The sequence below is a fragment of the Panthera leo genome, chromosome D4 (genome assembly GCF_018350215.1).
Source record: "Panthera leo isolate Ple1 chromosome D4, P.leo_Ple1_pat1.1, whole genome shotgun sequence".
Classification (NCBI taxonomy): domain Eukaryota; kingdom Metazoa; phylum Chordata; class Mammalia; order Carnivora; family Felidae; genus Panthera; species Panthera leo.
Window position 1 is genome coordinate 12,479,290 of NC_056691.1, and position 18,938 is coordinate 12,498,227.

The 18,938-nt window shown below is 37.3% G+C and overlaps 2 protein-coding genes across 6 annotated transcripts in view; both read left to right on the plus strand.

Annotated features, from left to right (window-relative positions):
- CD4H9orf135 (chromosome D4 C9orf135 homolog) overlaps positions 1-18,938 on the plus strand; it is an 83,047-nt gene that overhangs the window by 59,852 nt on the left and 4,257 nt on the right. For all 3 annotated transcript variants that reach the window (XM_042912061.1, XM_042912064.1, XM_042912062.1), the window contains one exon: positions 4,559-4,616. In XM_042912061.1, coding sequence (XP_042767995.1) covers positions 4,559-4,616 — 58 coding nt within the window. The remainder of the gene's footprint in view (positions 1-4,558; positions 4,617-18,938) is intronic.
- The window catches only part of MAMDC2 (MAM domain containing 2), a 317,683-nt gene that overhangs the window by 22,986 nt on the left and 275,759 nt on the right, over positions 1-18,938 (plus strand). For all 3 annotated transcript variants that reach the window (XM_042912057.1, XM_042912058.1, XM_042912060.1), the window contains one exon: positions 4,559-4,616. The gene's annotated coding sequence lies outside the window, so the exon portion shown is untranslated. The remainder of the gene's footprint in view (positions 1-4,558; positions 4,617-18,938) is intronic.

Consider the following 18,938-nt stretch of genomic DNA (forward strand, 5'->3'; position numbering starts at 1 on the left):
GACATTAGCTTCCAGTTTTTCACTGTTACAAATAAGGCTGCATTGAATATTATGTATGTCTTCTTGAGTATATGTGCAAGGATTTCTTAATACTTAGAAATATAATTGCTAGTTAAGATATATGCACCTTCATTTCTGTAAGATATTGCCACTAGTAATGTATGAACATGCTCATACTTTCATATCCTTACAAACAATGTAGAGATTTTTTAATTTTTACCAAATGGATATTAAATGGTAACTTACTGTTTTACTTTGCATTTCACTGCTGAATTTAAGACTGAATATTAAGCCTGAATTTGTTTTCAAATATTAATAGCCATTTTGTTTTCCTCTACTGTGAAGAATTTATAGTCTTAGTCCATTTTTCTATAGGATACTGTCTTTTATTGATTTCTAAGATTTTTTTATTTATTCTGGATATTGATATTATTTGAGTTAATTTTTCAGTAAATATCTTCTTGTCTATGAATTCTCTTGTAACACTGTTTATGGTGTCTTTTGAGTGATAGAAAATTCAAATTATAATTTAATCAAGAATTATATATAAAATGTCAGATTGTAAACCTTTTAGAAATTATACATACACACATATGTATATGTAACATATATTGAATAGTCACCTATAAATAAAGGGGTTGTTTTATGTCCTTCAGCAGATTTAAAAATTTTTGTCATAAATGTTTTTTAAATCTGTTAGATGCATTCCTATAGGAAAATTAGAGATTTTATTGCAGTTATAAATGAGATATTTCGACTTTAATTATGCTTTCTAATTTCTTGTTGTTGGTGTATGGGTATGCTATTTTTGTATATTGATCTTGTATCCAACAACCTCCCTGAAACTTGCCTGTTGTTATGATTTGTAGATTCTCTTGGATTTTTAAAATGTAGATAATCTTATATGTGGAAAATAAGAATTTTGTTTCTTTTATTCCAGTTATTATACTCACACTTCTTTTCCTTGCTTTGCTGTGTTTTCTAGAATCTCCAATTCATAGAATAGAATCCAGAATTTGTGCCTATTTGGGAATGTTTATAGAAAAGGGTTTCATCGGCTTAGTCTTTATTTTGATTTACTGTTTTCTTCTCATAGTGATGTTGCACTACTCTGTTTATCATATGTTGAATTTTCCTGGAAGATCAGCAATGGGGTAATTCTAAGGAGGAGTGAGAAGGCTGGGCAGTTTTCTTAATCTCTTAGTTCAAGAGTGCCCTCTACTGTTGGAATAGTGAAGTGATCTATATTTTATTGAAGCCATCTTTTTTGAAAGTGGTGATTCTAGGACCTTTCATTTCTGAGCTTGAATTCTTGTTTTTCTTTACCTTGCTAGTTGCTTCCCAATTTCCCAGAGGCAGGTCCTTCCCAAGACTGCCACTGTGGTCTTAAATACTTTCCAAGCCTCTTTCTTGGAAAGCCAATCTTCAGATCCTCTAGTCACAGACTTGTTCTCAGTATTTCCCATCAGTGAAGGATGCTTTCTTTTCTGGGGGTGATGTCTTCTGTGTTCCATCCCCATTAGGTACTTGCCACTCTCTCCTCTCTTCCATGTAATACCCACCTGATATTGCTCCAGTATGGGCTTTGGATATGGCTCTACTGATTTTGGATTTTTCTCCCACATACACATGCGCTGAAGTTTGTAGTTTTCTCTAGCCATTGTTATGCACTAGGCATGGGTGATTGTGTGATTTTATTTGCTTTTGCAGATCGGGGTTGGGACACACTTGTTTGTATTCCTAGCAGGTTTCCGGGTAATGCAAATACTACTACTCTGGAAACCACACCATGAAAGCCCTGAAGAAACTGGTGGTTATCACCAGATTTTGGAGGATATATGTAGATATTTGGGTTTAAGGAAACAAAGAATCTAGGAATGTGTAACAATCTTGTCCTGACTGTGGATTGGTCATTTTATCTTTGTGATTCTGTCATTTTTTGACTTACACATTCTGTGTTGTTAGGTTTCTTGACTTAGGATCTTCCTGGTGTTTGTTCCTTTAATCAATATGTAATGATCTTTATTACTAATAACTTTTGACTCAAAGTCGATTACATGTGATATTAATATAAGAATACTAACTTGGTTTTGGTTAATATTTTCTGGATATACCTTTTTATATCCTTTTATTTTCAAACTTCCTTTGAAAATAATTTATTCTAGGTATAGACACATAGAGTTGTACTATATAATACAACATGATGTTCAGTTTAAGTCTAAGAGAATATTTTCACTGATGAGTTTAACCCTTTTACTTTCATTGTATTTGCAAAGGCATTTAATTTTATTTTTATGATTTTAATTTGTCTTATAAGCAAAAATGATTTTCATTTCTTCCTTTTATTCTTTTCTTCTTATTAGATTGGTCTTTAAAAAAATTACTTGCAACAGTATGGAGGTTCCTCAAAAAATTAAAAATTGAACTACCCTACAACCCAGCAATCACACTACTAAGTATTTATCCAAAGGATGCAAAAATGCTGACTCAAAAGGGCACATGCACCCCAATGGTTATACCAGCACTATCAACAATAGCCAAAGTATGGAAAGAGCCCAAATGTCCATTGACTGATAAATGGATATAGAAGATGTGTTATTATACACAATGAATATTACTCAGTGATCAAAAAGAATGAAATCTTGCCATTTGCAACAACATGGATGGAACTAGAGTGTATTATGCTAAGTGAAATAAGTCAGTCAGAGAAAGATAAATATCATATGATTTCACTCATTATGTGGAATTTAAAAAACAAAACAGATGAACATAGCGGAAGGGAAGGAAAAATAAGATAAAAATAGAGAAAGAGGCAAACCATAAGAGACTCTTAAATACAGGGAACAAACTAAGGGTTGATGAAGGAGTGTTGGGTGGGAGGATGGGCAAAGTGGATAATAGTAAGGAGGGCACTTGTTGGGATGAGCACCGGGTGTTATATGTAAGTGATGAATCACTAAATTCTACTCCTGGAACCATTACTACACTATATGTTAACTAACTTAGATTTAAAAAAATAATAAAAATTTAAAAATTTACTTGCTAGTTTGAAAATTACATTTCTAATATTTGTTCTTTTAACTGCCAGTATTCAAACTTGAGTGTGCGTCAGCATCAGTTAGAGGGCTTGTTAACACAGGCCACAGGGCCCTACCCCCAGCTTTCTAACTCAGCAGATTGGGGTTGGGACCCACTTGTTTGTATTCCTAGCAGGTTTCTGGGTAATGCTAATACTACTACTCTGGAAACCACACCATGAAAGCCCTGAAGGAACTGGTGGTTATCACCAAGTAAAATATTAGCACCTGTACCCAATAACCATTCTGAGTTTGACTTCCTTGTTATTTTGGAATTCTTTTACTTACTGAATTCTCTTTCTCACCAGCATAGCCAAGCATTAAAATGTTTAAATTTCCTTGTGCCCAATATTTTTAGGTGTGCAATTCTCAGAAGAGTTTCTTTGACTGTCTAGTCCCATAATACTGCCAGAAACAGAAGTAGGGCTTTATTTTATTTTATTTTATTTTATTTTATTTTATTATATCTCATTGGAGAATAATTTTTGTCCCACGCTGAGTTCTAAACAGAGAAGCTTTCTTGCAAGTTTCCCTAAACTGGTGGCTGGAATTTCTTTGATTTCTTTTATTTGAGGTTACAGACTTTACAGACTCCTGGCTGTGAGTAGGACAGCCTTCTGTGCCTTCTGTGACCCCAAAGCCATGTCTCTGGCCCTTCATATGCAGCCCACACTCTACCTTCTAGTCTTGGGATATCATCTTACGGCTTGCCATTCTAGTGAGCACCGTCCTCATTTCGGGCACCTCAGGGTTTCCCCTTGGAGCTTGGCTGTGCTTGTAGACTTGGGGAAGGGAGGATATATTTATTCAGCATTGCTCTGTGTTTAATTGGGTGGAGGTTAGGGAAGCTATATAATCTCGGTCCACCTGGTTGTCTTCTATTATCTCTTTCAGCTGTCATCTAGCAGCGAACATGGGGCATAGAGTCAAAAGAGTTTGAGATGCAGAAAGCAGATGGTAAAGAGAATCCCAAAAGTTTGGAATGCACCTAAGCTCAGGGACTTGGGCTTGGTAGCATATCATTAGTACAGGAGAGTAGTAAGTGGTACTGAATTGGAAGTAATCGAAGGAAGGGCATCCTATAGTGGTAGATAATGCTATGAACAAGGTCTGGGATAGTTGTAGGGTTTTTTTTTTTAATGTTTAGTTTTGAGAGAGGGAGACAGAGAGAGAAAGAGCACAAGCGGAAGAGGGGCAGAGAGAGAGAGGGAGACAGAGACTCACAAGCAGGCTCCCTGCTGTCAGCACAAAGCCTGATGTGGGGCTGGAACCCACAAACCGTGAGTTCATGACCTGAGCCAAAGTCGGAAGCTCAACCAACTGAGCCACCCAGGTGCTCCAGTTGTAGGTTTTAACATTTTTATTAGGACCAGTCCTCCTTGAAATGTTTTTATTTCATGTAAAGCAGATAGCACTAAACATCTTAAATATCATTCTTTTTGGCGTTGTTCTTTTCTCACGTATTGACTTATCCCTCTTAGGTGTGCATTGACAACATATGCTGAAGACTATGCTCCACCATATGATTATCAGCCATTTGTGAGTATAAGATGGCTGAAAAGCCCTATTCTAATACTTATTTATTTATGTACTTAAAATGATTCTTTATTTCTAGTATAAATAGTCAAGCTTGGGAAGAAAGGACAAATTGCAGAAATTTATGATGTTTTATATTTATTTAGAGATATTAGCTATTTGTGGGAGTCAATGGAATGTTTTATGGCTATGATTTCTTTTTGGAAGTTTATAGATATCAGGAAGAAAATATTGCAGTGTCCAAAATATATTAGTTGTTTTCTTCCTCATCTTGTTTTATTGGCCCCTTCCCTGAATTCAATTTATGTGAAATAAAAACCTACCTTTCTATTCATTTGTATTGCATTGACACATAAAAATAAGTAGTTTAATTTAGCTCTGGGAGATGTGTATGTTGATAAAATATGTCCAGTGTATAACTTCAATATACTTGTACTTAAAAAATTATGCAACAGAAACCAAACAAGGATGCCTCCAATTAGTCTTGTTATGAAAGTCGTGACTGGTACAATAGGTAGTATTTAACTATTGAAAAAGAGAAAAAAGTCATCTTTATTTTCAGAGAGTATGATTATCTTCTTAGGAGAACTAAAATATTAAACTGAGGAGTAATTAGAATAAATAAGACCAGGGGCGCCTGGGTGGCGCAGTCGGTTGAGCGGCCGACTTCAGCCAGGTCACGATCTCAAGGTCCGTGAGTTCGAGCCCCGCGTCGGGCTCTGGGCTGATGGCTCAGAGCCTGGAGCCTGTTTCCGATTCTGTGTCTCCCTCTTTCTCTGTCCCTCCCCCGTTCATGCTCTGTCTCTCTCTGTCCCAAAAATAAATAAAATTAAAAAAAAAAAAAAAAAAAAAAAGAATAAATAAGACCATCTAGTAAGGCAATTGAATACAAAATAAGTATATCAAAAAACAAGATCTGTCCTTCATATCAGTCCTAACTGCTTAGTAAACTATGAGAAAAAAATGTACAAATTACTATAGCAACACAAATTTCAAATACTTTTGTGAAGAAAATTCTAGACCAAATAAAGATCAATAAAGAAAGTGTGGTTGGTAGTTTGTCTCCAAAGGTGGACTTTGTCTCCAGGACAAGGTGAATGATACTCCACCTTCTGAATCTAAGCTGTCAGGTAACAGATTTGATCAATAGAACATGGCAAGTGACATTATGCCAGATCTGGACTAGCCTGAAGAAGACTGCCTCCAACTCTTGGAGCTCGGTGTTACCATGTAAGAAATCGAGGTACTTTGCTGGAAGGAGGGGCCATGAGGAGGAACACTGATGAGCTTGACTGATGAGTGAGGAAGCCATATTGGACATACAGCCCCATTGAGTCTGGACGGCAGCTCCAGATGCCATCTGACTGCAGCCCATGAAAGATTCCAAGAAGATAATAATAAATTGTTGTTTGAAGCCATTAAGTTTATTTAAAAAAAATACATCCAAAGATAAGTGAGACAGAAATCTTGAATACAAGGGAATAAGAACCATTTTAGGAGAGTGGAAAGCTAAGTTATTTATGAATTAAATTCATACATTTAATTATATTGAAAATCCCAATGGATTTTGTTTTCTGTTAGAACTGTAAGATTGTAAGAATTTTTTGAAAGAATAAACAGATGAGAATAATCAAAAGTTTTTGAAACAGTGATGTAGCCAATTTAGGGAAGTACAGGATTCATGATACTAACTTTATTATATGTCGTATTCTTATTTATTTTTTCTCATTTAAAAAGAGCATTCAAACCATAAAAAAATAAAATATGATATCTATGGATTAATGCCTAATACATAAAGAACTTATACATATTGGAAGGAAAAATGTTGAGAACCTAGAAGAATGACTAACGGACATATATAGACAATTTACAAAGCAGGAAATATAAGCAACTAGCTAATAAATGTAGCTATTTGTAAATATATTATTTACAAATAATAAAAGATCTGAAATAAAGAATAAAAATATTTGCTAATAAAATTGGCAATATTTTTAGAAATAATAATACTTAATGGGCTGAAGATGGGGTAAAATGGATACTTTTATCTGTTACCAGGAAGTTGTTTTAATCTTACTGGAAAAGAATTTGGCAATATATATCAAGATACTATTTGATCTAATAATTTTCCTTCTAAGAAACTTCCTCAGGGGCGCCTGGGTGGCGCAGTCGGTTAAGCGTCCGACTTCAGCCAGGTCACGATCTCGCGGTCCGTGAGTTCGAGCCCCGCGTCAGGCTCTGGGCTGATGGCTCAGAGCCTGGAGCCTGTTTCCGATTCTGTGTCTCCCTCTCTCTCTGCCCCTCCCCCGTTCATGCTCTGTCTCTCTCTGTCCCAAAAATAAATAAAAAAACGTTGAAAAAAAAATTAAAAAAAAAAAAAAAAAGAAACTTCCTCAGATAAAAATAACTCAACTAGGGATAAAACTCATATCCAAGGAACTCATCACTGAATTATTTGTAATGACAAAACTTGGAAAGTACCTAATATCTTAGTATTAGGAGTATTACTAATTAAATATGTTATAATCATATGAGGAGATATTTTGCAGCCTATATAATGTCCATAGATGGTTCTTAGTGTCTTGATAAATCTTGATTTAAGGTTAAGAGAAACATTAACATACAAAATTGTACACATATTACAGTTTATTATATGGATATAGTGTATTCATATAAACACTATGTAAAAATATCGAGGACAAAAAACCCTGAAGGAACTGTCAAAATGCTAGTAAATTTGGACATTGGATGGTGAGATTCTAGGTGATTTCTTCATCTTTACACATTTTAGAATTTTCCAATGCAACAAGCATGGTGGCTTTTCTGATTAGAAAAACCACAAGGCAATAAATATATTATTTAAAAATGCAGTTCAGGTCCATTTCATTATATACATGGGATCTGACTGCATCTCTAAACAAAAGGCAGTTGCAAGACACATAATTAAAAGCTCACAAAATTCAAAGGACTAATTTCTCCATAGGCATAAATATTAAGAATGTGAGCTGTATTCTTGGGGTGCATAAATCTTTAGCCATTGTGTTGTATGTTTGTGCTTTTAATATTTCAGCATTATTTCTAATGTTTCTCATGTTGCTTGTGTCCACATTAACAGTGTGCCATGGCAGTTCCGTGGTTTTATTTAGAATTTTGTTCATTCACTTCTAAGTTCCATGCCAAAGTAATTGACGTGGAGGCATATTTTTAGCACTGCTCCCAGCGCCCCCATTTAATGAATGCTTACCTTGTTACATTGTTATAGGATACAAAAATATTTTTAATAGTAATGACAGCAAATGGTTAAATAACAGTAAAATAGTGACTGAACTCTGACATAGAAGTTACTGTGCATATAAACAAGTGTATGATTCATAAAATACTGACAAAAGAAAGGGAATATTTTTTCTTGCTAGAGTCTAAACCATGTGGACCTAGCATAAACACAGCACACCATTCTCAGGCTATTGCCTTTGCAATTATGCAATTCGTGAAGAAATCTTAAAATATTTGGATTCATGTTTCAAATTTTGTGCATGAACTGAGACTTAATTTTTATATTATCATTTTTTTATATTTGTTTAATTGATATTTGCATAAAGTGGGATAGCATTATAGGAGTTCTAAAGTGAAGCAAATTATCATCCTATAGCTCTAGGTATGAGTAAATTAACACAGAATATTAGGAAGCTATGAAATCATTTTTAAGGAGAGAAATGGAAGAAAATTGGAAAGTACTTCCTCAAAACTCCACCTTTTATGTTAGGTATTCATTATGGCTATTATGGCTCATCCCAATTTCAATGAAAGATACTTTCTCTTAAAAGCTTCCCCCTCCTTCTCCCAAAGAACCAAAATAGAGGAAAACTTACAGAGAAGGTACATTAGAGGATTGGTCCAAGACTGGCTGTTTATGGGGTACATGAGCTTTTAGGATAAAGGACAAGTGAGCTAAGTATAATGATGGAGAGTTTACTGAACACACTCAGAATGAGTAAGGAAAAGAATTAGTCCAGGCAGAGAGAAAACTCAGGAAGTTGAAGGGTCAAAGGAATGAGAATGTTGAGAACAAAAACCAATCATGGCAGTAGTGAAGAAGTGAAAGAGCTGGAAGAATTGGAGGTAATGAGCAAAGGGGAATATACTGGATTTTATTGGAATTTCACATTGTACTTTCACACTGTTATTAGATTTATCTTGAAAATGCTGATTTTAAAAGGAATGGCAACATTTTTGTGAGCCTCCAAAAGATGTAGAACAATTCTCAGGAATGACAGAGCCCAGTATGTGGCCATGGGGCTGAGTTTCTATAATGGAATCCAAACCATTGACTTGAGAGGGTGAAAAAATGGTAAGCCAGAGTGTTGGCTAGATTCTAAATATGGGTGTTGGAAATCAACCTACAGGACAGCAGGAAAGAAAGGTAGTGCCAATGACTAAGTCAAATGACCAAACCCTCAGTGGGAGCTCTTTGGAGGTTAACAGCTCCTCCCAGGCATGCAGCTGCCATTTGGGTGCATCTAGTTGGTCATTATCAAGTGTGAAGTACCATTTTGTTTTCCTAAATAGAGCTGCCTATTGAATTATCTTTCCAGGCATATGTGTATCTTGAACCCCCGAAATGTTGAATATCCCTGCCATGGTGCACAGTAGGTATAAAAAGAGACTGCATCTGTTTAGCATTATTCCCGACAACAGCAGGATTGACCTGTTCTACCACTGGGGCTTTATGCACTGGCACAGATATCTCATTGTTAAAATATTGACATTTCTGTGCTGATTAGAAATTTGCTGTCACCTTGAATTCCCCACAACCTTGCCCTGTGAGTAGCTCCAGCCCTTTCCCTAGACTCCCAGGACCCAGGACTGCATTATGGACCCTTTCCTGGACCCTAAGGACTTTGGCTGTCATGGGTTCCTTCTTCCATTAAAAATTTTAAACAATATATATTGTATAACTGCATTGGTATAAAGACAAATATAATCCAAGTTGGATCATATTCACTTTTGGTAGGGGGCAGGATTTAAAAGCTTATTAAAGAAATACGTTTCTTACGCTATATTTCTTATTGGCGTTTTGTAAAGATTACGCATCTTATCCCCCTTATACTGTCTTCATGCCTATTTATGACTATATTATTGTATTTTATGGCCATGTTATATGACCATGTTATTGTTAACCCTCTTGAAGTTATTACCAATGTACCAGTGGGTGTTATTACACAAAACTAAAGCGTACAATACTTATTTTTTTTTCTGAGAAGTACTCTTGTACCCTATTTTAAACAAAACTTTGTGTATAATAGCTATCATCAGTTTCTACCCTAAAATGTTTATGAATATTAAATGGCCAGCAACATTTCCTGGCTCAGCTAAGAGTTTCTACCATTTAATACAGTTAGTTTTGCAAAATGGCATCTGCATTTTTTATTGTGGTAAAATATATGTAATATAAAATTTACTATATGACCCTTGTTTAATGTAGAATTAGTGGCACTAAGTACCTTCACATTGTTACTAGATTCATCTTAAAAATTCTGATTTTAAAATAAATGACAACATTTTTGTGAGTCCCCAAAAGTACTGTGGGCTCTAGGTACTGGGCTTCCTGTGCTTCATGGTTGAGTGGGCCCAGCCTGGACCTTCTGGAAGTTTAATACTTGTCTTACCAGGGGCCTCTAGGACATGCTCAGTCTGAGTGACTGTATAGATTGATAAATACTCTGAGTATCATCCCAGATAAAAATGTACCTTGGCTAGCAGTCAGAGGTGGACAGCATCATTAAGAGCCCTCTGTTGTTCAGTTGGGATTATTCACATGCAAGAAACTCCCCAAAGGCTAGACTTGCCTTTAGTTTTCTGCCTCTCAGGAAGGGATGCCTACCAGGGCCCTTAAAAAGAAGAGGAGGGAAAGAATGATCTGCAGAAAATAGCAAAAGCTGAGACAGAAAATGAATCTAGAACAGGTTAGGAGTGCTATAGGAAGCATCTGAAGGAAATTAGCTTTGGTTCTCACTTCTTTTTAAAACCCTCTCTTTGTATTTTTGTTCCATTCTGTACTCCCATGATCTTCCATAATTTCGTTTCAGCATATAGTCCTTTTCTTTTTCTGTTTCTCTTTTAAAAACATATAGTTTGCAAAGTTGTACCATTGAATTGGCCACATTGAAAAATCATGTATAAGCCTTATACTCCAGAATGAAGTGTAGTTTTTAACTAGGTAATGTTCCAGGTTCCATGATGTGTTTTCATGACTTTTATTTTAGTACTACTTTTCTTTGCCTTGAATCTTAATATATCTACTATTTAATTTTCTCTTTTGTGTCCTGTTAATGTTCTAATTCAATATTTACTGACAAAAGAATAATGGGCATTTGCTGCATATCCTTGTTTTTCTTATTACATTGACTATTGACTAAAATGAAAAAGAGTTTTAGATTCATCTGCAAATGAGATAGGGTTGGAAGGTGAAATTGGAGAAGAGGGAAGGGGTCATGTGGTTGTACCTATTATCTTTTGATTGACGTCAAGGTGTTCCAAAATACTGCTGTTAGCTAACCACAGGAACGGCCCTCTATTACTTGGGTTCAGAAGGAAATGGTAGCCTTCCTCAGTCTAAAACAATGCCTGAAAGATCTCATTGTGTGTTACACGTTTGTGCTGAGATTATATGTATACACATATATGTATATGCATAGATATGTATACACATGATTTTGTACTTTGAGGCAAATGGTTCTAGTTCTGAGTCTCATGGGATTCTGACAGCATTAAGGGACCACATTTCCTAGACCCCAGTTTCAACTTTAGGATCTGCTGGCATTTGTTCACATAGCTCATTCCACAGCCTCCCCATTGGAATACAAAAAGATTTGACTTGTTGGGGGGAATATATAGTTGCCAATAGGTGAGAAGAAGGAAGGAAGGAAGGAAGGAAGGAAGGAAGGAAGGGAGGAAGGAAGGAAGGATCTCTCATTATATATATACACAGCTGACCCTTAAATAATGTGGGAGTTAGGGGCACTGACACCGCCCCCCAACCACAAATCATTTTTGACTGATGCACAAATCCACAAATAATTTTTGACTCACCAAAAACTTAACTGCTAATAGCCTACTGTTGACCAGAAGCCTTACTGATAACATAAACAACATAAATAGTTGATTGATACACATTATGTATGTTATGTGTATTATATACTGTATTATTACAATAAAGTAAGCTAGAGAAAAAATATTAAGAAAATCATAAGGAAGAGAAAATGAATTTATAGTACTGCACTATATTTATTTTTAAAAATCTGTGTATAAATGGACCTGCACATTTCAAACCCATATTGTTCAAGGGTCACCTGTTGTCCCATACATATAGAAGAAATAGAAGATAGATATGGTGGATAGATAAGTAGACATTTTTCCTTTCTATGTATGTATGTATGTATGTATGTATGTATGTATGTATGTATCTATCTATCTATCTATCTATCTTCTATTGTTTCTATTTCTCTGGAGGACTTTCACTAACGTATATAGCTCTCGGGCTCTCAAATTTTACTATTTATGTATTCGAGATGATATGATTCTCTCTCATTGATCCTGTCCCATCCTAATAGTATTTATTTATGACCAAGTAATCTTTTTGATGAGGACCTTGGCAAACATTTAATTCAAGTCTACTTAAAAATTAGGAAGTTAATATTTTAACTCATTCTCATCTCGTGTATCACCAACAGTTGAGAAATTGTGGTCTTAATTTTCAGGAAACTCAGATTTTTCAAGCAGTTTTTGTGTTGTCTCTTTTTAGAGGAAAGAACCCTGTGTTCTCTAAAACTACACCTTCACTTTATATTGCCTTTTGAAGTGACGTAGCTATGATCTTCTTTTGTTTCTGGGTTAAGTCAGAAGAGTTTAGTTCTAATTTCTTTCTTTTAATTATGTTTAACTTCTACATTGAACGTATTTGACTTTTGTAAAGGAAGAAAAAAAATTTTAATTGAAAACACTGGGCCTCAAATTTATAACTAACCATGCCATTATAAGTATAAAATAGTGGCAGGTGTCCTCACATAATACAGACTGAGGAATAAAAAAAAATTATATTTATTTTTTCTATGATAGGACCAATCAAAGTTTGTGCATTAAAAAGGTATCAATAGCTGGGGCGCCTAGGTGGCTTGGTTGGTTGAGCGTCTGACTTCGGCTCAGATCATGATCTCACGGTCCGTGAGTTCGAGCCCCTCGTCGGGCTCTGTGCTGACAGCTCAGAGCCTGGAGCCTGTTTCCGATTCTGTGTCTCCCTCTCTCTCTGCCCCTCCCCTGTTCATGCTCTGTCTCTCTCTGTCTCAAAAATAAATAAACGTTAAAAAAAATTTTTTTTTTAAAAATAAAAATGTATCAATAGCTAAGGTTTAATGTGGCATTGCTTAGTTTTTGATGCTAGACATTACTAAAGTTTATGATATTGTTTAAAGTCAGCTTATTTTGTAAAGTGATTATTCATGCAGGTCTCCATATTTTTCTTCGTGATGATCAGACTCTTTAATGATATTAATATTTATATTTATATGCATAGCCTAAGCTTCCTTGTGCCTCCCATGACTATTTTCCTTTAGATGCATCCCTCTATTGGTTATAAGTGTTTTTCGTTTGTAAAATTTTATCAAATAAAAAGAGTAGTAAATGTTTGTCAAATATATAACAAAAATATATCCAATTAGTAACATGTTTGTTGTAGCTGTATTTGCCAATTACTCTTGTGTCTGTGATACAATCACTGGGAGAAGAAAATATCCAATAGCAATGAAGTCTTTTTTTTTTTTTTTTTTTTTTTCAACATTTTTTATTTATTTTTGGGACAGAGAGAGACACAGCATGAACGGGGGAGGGGCAGAGAGAGAGGGAGACACAGAATCGGAAACAGGCTCCAGGCTCCGAGCCATCAGCCCAGAGCCTGACGCGGGGCTCGAACTCACGGACCGCGAGATCGTGACCTGGCTGAAGTCGGACGCTTAACCGACTGCGCCACCCAGGCGCCCCAATGAAGTCATTTTTAAAGCAGTGAGGAAATGGATGAAGGAGTCTGTCTGGGATGCCTATCCTCCATCATCCCTAGGGTTGATAAAGTAGACTTGGCTGTGTGGAAATTGTTCTTTTGCTCTCACATCACTCCACATGTGTATACAGATGACAATCTTATTAGAGGACGACAGGTCTTCAGTCAAGTGCGTATAACAGCTAAGGAATTTTATACATTATGTATATTGAAAGTAATGAAACAAAATATCACGGTAATCTACCTGTATGTTTACTTTCACTCCATCCACTGTGATATTCACATAAATAAGCTTGCTGCCTCAAATGCCTTTTTAAGAGTAAATTGAGTACCCCAAATGACCATACTTACAGGCATGCTAGGGAAGAATGGTCTTTGCTGTATGAGTGCCAGGTGGCTAATAGCTATCTGTAATGGTGGACACAAGGTTAGTTCACAGTGACTGATTTGGCCAGGAAACATAACACATTATGCATTTTTATGGATGATCTGGATGAAGGAATTGAGACTATGCTTTCAAATTATTGTATAATATTAAATTAGGCAGAGTTACTCATGTTCCAGAAGATAGTCTTCCAACTGAAAATGACCTTGAAAAATTAAGCTATAAAAAATAAAAGATCCTAAAGAAAAAAGGTGAAGTCAAATACAACTAAGTACAGCCAGAACTTGGTCAAGACTGAGTACACAGCGACCAAGAAATGGTAAGGTCATTTTATTCTAAAGAAGGTTCAGGAGATAATGGTGTTCAGAGTAAGAATATAGCACCCAAGGGTCAGTGGAGATGAGGGTGGTGAGGGATTGGGGATCTGAGCAGGATACCTGTCACTTAAAGATACTGATACATTTTATTGACATAGGTGGTAAAACTATATTGTTTCCTTCACAATGAGAGAATGTCAAGTGGGAGGGCCCCTCACCCAGAGGACCGTCCTGTAACATCCTAACCTGTCTTTCCAAGATTTGTTTCAAAGGAGGAAGAGAATGAGAAGAAAAGGAAGAAAGCTTTCTTAACCTTAAGGCAGATTCTCCCCATAGTGATTCTGTTGCTGCATCTTTAGTGCTTCCTCTTTCTATGGCCTGTTTGTCCTGGCCATAGATGTATCTTTCTCTGGCACTCTTTCTTTTCCACCTTTTATCAGGAAGGCCACCATGCTCACCACTATACCACCAATGCCTGCTTCCACCTCTAATCAGGATGTTTCATTAGACTTCCTCTCTGTTTCTCTGGAACAGCACTATTGGTTATATTTTGTCAGGTCTTGCTCTCTATGATGTTTCTTTGGGAGTGAGCACTTGTTGGCTCCCACTGCATTCTTCCACCTCCCTCTACCTTCAGAGCTGATGACCCTGCAGCACTTCATACCTCTCCTCCTTTGTCCTTCATGGCTTCTTTATGGACCCAACCATGAGTGTCCATAAGACTTGGGATCCAGAACTCTGTGCTTCTCGTTTTGTGCAATCTCAGAGAATTCATCCACACCCGAGGCTCTCCAACCATTACTTTTTTTGGGGGGTGAGATAATATATTTTATATAATTACAAACTTATAGGAAAGTTGCAAGAATGGCACAGGGAACTCCCATATAATCTTTACCCCAAGTGAACAATTGTTTACTATTTGAGAGTAGGCTGTGCTCCTTTACCTATAAACAGTTCCATGTGATTTTCCTAAGAACAAGGACACATATCTATGGTAATATTTTTAAACTTAGGAATAATTGATGCAGTGTAATTATGTAATTCACAGCCTGTATTCAAATATCATCCATGGTTCCAATACTGTTCTTTATTTTTCCCCAGCCAATATCTACTACTGTGCACAGGGCACTGACCTCTTTCCCAGCCGTCTATCCCACAGCACCACATTTCAAATAAAGATTTTGTATTGATGTCATCTCACATTGAAAATGTCTTAAAATGTGACTCATCATTTATCTCCTAAAACAATTCCTCCCTCCATCTCCATGTCTTTCATATTCCTTTTACTGGTTTTAGAACTCTCCCACCATCCAGATTTGAAGCTATAGTTCATCTTTGATTCTTTAGCCCCATTGGCCTGGTGAGTCCTCTAAATTCTTGCCGTGAAATGTGTCTTCTAGTCTGGCTCTGCGTAAGCCATTGTGCACCGATACCCATTCAGTCCACACCCCACACAAATTTTACCAGAGATCCTCATCTACCTTAAGGGCCCAGTAAAAGCTTGTGGTGATTATCCTATCTTAAGTAAACGTTGTCAGAACTCAGGGTCGGTGTAGCACTAGAACAGTGAACAGCCAACAATGTGTGGTGATTCGCACCTCTGTTTTTATATGCAATTTCTAAACATTTCTTCCCAGTCCCACTAAATAAATGTTGAACATGTACATATTTAAATATTATGTTAGGGTGTGGAAATATAACAACTGTTTACAACTCACATATGCAGAGGAAAAGTGTCTAATGGATAACTGGCCTTCTTCCTGAGCCCACCACCAGTGGGAAAACACTCACTCTTCAATCCATTTACAGCTTAGTCTGATTCTGTAATTTAAATAGTTCCTACAGGAAGTGTTTGATTTCCCTTTAAAAAAAACTCTCACTTTCTCAGAGATCTCCTCCCATCCTTTGTTTGCAGAAAAGAGCTAACAGCAGAACTGAGACTGTTCTCTCTTAAAAAGCCTGCTTGCAAGGTTGGCCCTTGTCTGGCATCTAGAAACTTGACTTTTGGGACTAGAACTCCCTAATGAGAGTGGTTCACTGCACCTAAACAGTTTGTGCAAACAATATGGTTCATGTTGAACACCTGCTTTCCTTCTGGGAGTCTGGAATTTTGCTAGGCAAAGAGCGCGCCTGTGACCAGCCCCTGAGAAAAACCTTGGCTACTGAGGCTCTAATGAGCTTCCCCAGTAAACAGTATTTCACAGTCCGTTGCTGAGGAAATTAAGTGCATCCTGTGTGACTCACTGGGAGAGGACTCTTGGAGGTTTGCACCTGGTTTCCTCTGGATTTCAGCCTGTGTGCCTTTTCGCTGATTTTGCTCTGTATCCATTTGCTGTAGTAAATCATAACTACAAATACAACTACATGTTGAGTCCTGTGGTTCCTCCTAGAAATCACTGAATCCAGGGATAGTCTTGAGAACCCCAACACATCCTACTTTTTCTCCATGTGGCAGATTGTCATTCTCCCCAAATGGTGCAATACATGTGGTCATCCCACATGCCCTTACAATGTGATTTGGATACTCCTTCCATTGAAAGGCAGAGTCCTTATCACCTCCCCTAGGACTGGGTGAACCGTGACTATGGTAGAAGTGATGCTATGTGACTTTGGAGGCCAGGTGATAAAAAGCAATGCAGTTTCCTCCTGGTTCTCCCAGTGCCACTGCCATTCTCAGAACCCAGGCACCATGTTGAAGGCCCAAGCAGGCATGCGCGGAGGACCTGCATCATTGTTTCAGTCAACAGCCCTAGCTGAGGTCCCAGCGGGCAGCCAGCATCAACCACCAACTGGAGTGAGGGATGTTTGTAACCCCAGCCCTCAAGTCACTCCCAGGTTTCAAGTCTTCTCTGTTGAGGCCTCAGATATTGTGGAGCAGAGAGATGCTGTCTTTATTATACCTTTTCCAAATTCCTAACCCAAAGATTCTGGAAATGGGTATTGTTTTGTACTGTTCGACGTGGGTTGACCTGTTTGTTACACAGTAATGGTAACTAGGACCCTCCCTAAGATGGTATCCAGGTATATGGAGAGGGGGATGTGCCTTAGCATCCTGATGCCAGAGGGCAAGAGTAGGATTTTTGTGTGTGCTGTTTTCTGCCTGTTCTGGTCTCTGGGATGATGTCCCTAGTCCACCTGGCCGCACTTTTCCTTGCTGGCATTGGTGGCTAAAGTCTGTGGACATTGAACCGTCCGTCTTTTTCTATTTCTCACTCTTTCTCTCTGGGCTAGCTTAGATCCCAGATGGCTTGCTTGGGATAACTCAGCCTCGTTTCTACTCCCATAAATACTGTGGACCCCACAGAAGACTTCTGTGATTCCCATTCAGCCCCAGCTCCAGTGTTCAGCTCTGCAGCTCCTGTTAGTAACCCCCTCTGCAGACTCCGCACAGGATGCCAAAGTGACTCAGAGTCTCCCTCTGCATAAGTATGATGCCCCACCAGCGTGGGTGTGGTGGCCTCCAGGCAGATGAAAGGGCAGCCTGAGATGGTCAGTTTCAAGAGTTCTCATGAGGGATGGGGGCCCCTCTTATGCCTTTCCATCATTACTCTCATTTGTCTCATGTACTTCCCTCTGTCCAGGTCAGAGGGACTCTGCTGGCTTAAAGTCTGGGAAAGGGAAAATTGGGAAATACATTGGCTGTCTCTACCATCCTGCTTTTCCCTTTTCTCTTGTTTTCTCATTCCTATAATTCCCCAGACTCTTCCCTATCTTCCGACTATTCATTCCAACCTTTGGTTAAGCCTTAACGAAAGGATATTTTTTTCTATACATTTGGAGAACTCTATAATGTGAAGTCTTCCAGGCCTGGACATTGGTATTCTAAAGTCCTCACAATTGTGAGTGGTTTGCAAGGCTATTATCTTGCTGATAAATCCTATTTTGCATATTAGAAGCTGATACTACTTTGTTCTTTGGTTAGCATTTTATTCTGAAACAAATTTTGATCTCACCTTGGGCAAATGACTGGTTACACACAGAAAGGGCAAAACTACGCATCATTTTGAAATGATTACCCCCTGTATACTTGATTTGAGTGGCACACTAAATTACTTCTTGTTTAAGACTCCTACCATCTCAATTTGGCCTTGGGTCTAAGCTGCAGTCAGTATTAAGGTCCTTTAAGGTGGCTGTTGGTACAGCTGTTGTATTCTAGTTTGTGCCTTTAGTATTAAACTTTCAAAAACCATTCTTGCTCTGCTTTCATATAATAGTTATACCTTCCTGGATCCCAGCAGTGTGTTCTTATTGTCCTGTTTTGTTTACCTATTCCATATTCACACTCTTCTAATTCTTGATTATATATTTAGTCACAAATTTATTGTTTGCCTTTATGCCTACTATAAATACATATTTGCCCTACTTCCTTGGTTTTGGCCATTTTTTTTTTTTGCTCTGATTCTTAGTACTTCAGTGTTCCAACATTACCTATTATTCAGGTACACATTGGCTAGGATGTTTTTAGTAGGTTGTACAAAACCCAACTCAGGTCAGACAATAAAAGCAATTTATTGGTTTACGCTTTTTTTTGAAAAGTCATGTTTCAGTAAAGGATTGATACAGCAATGTCATCATGC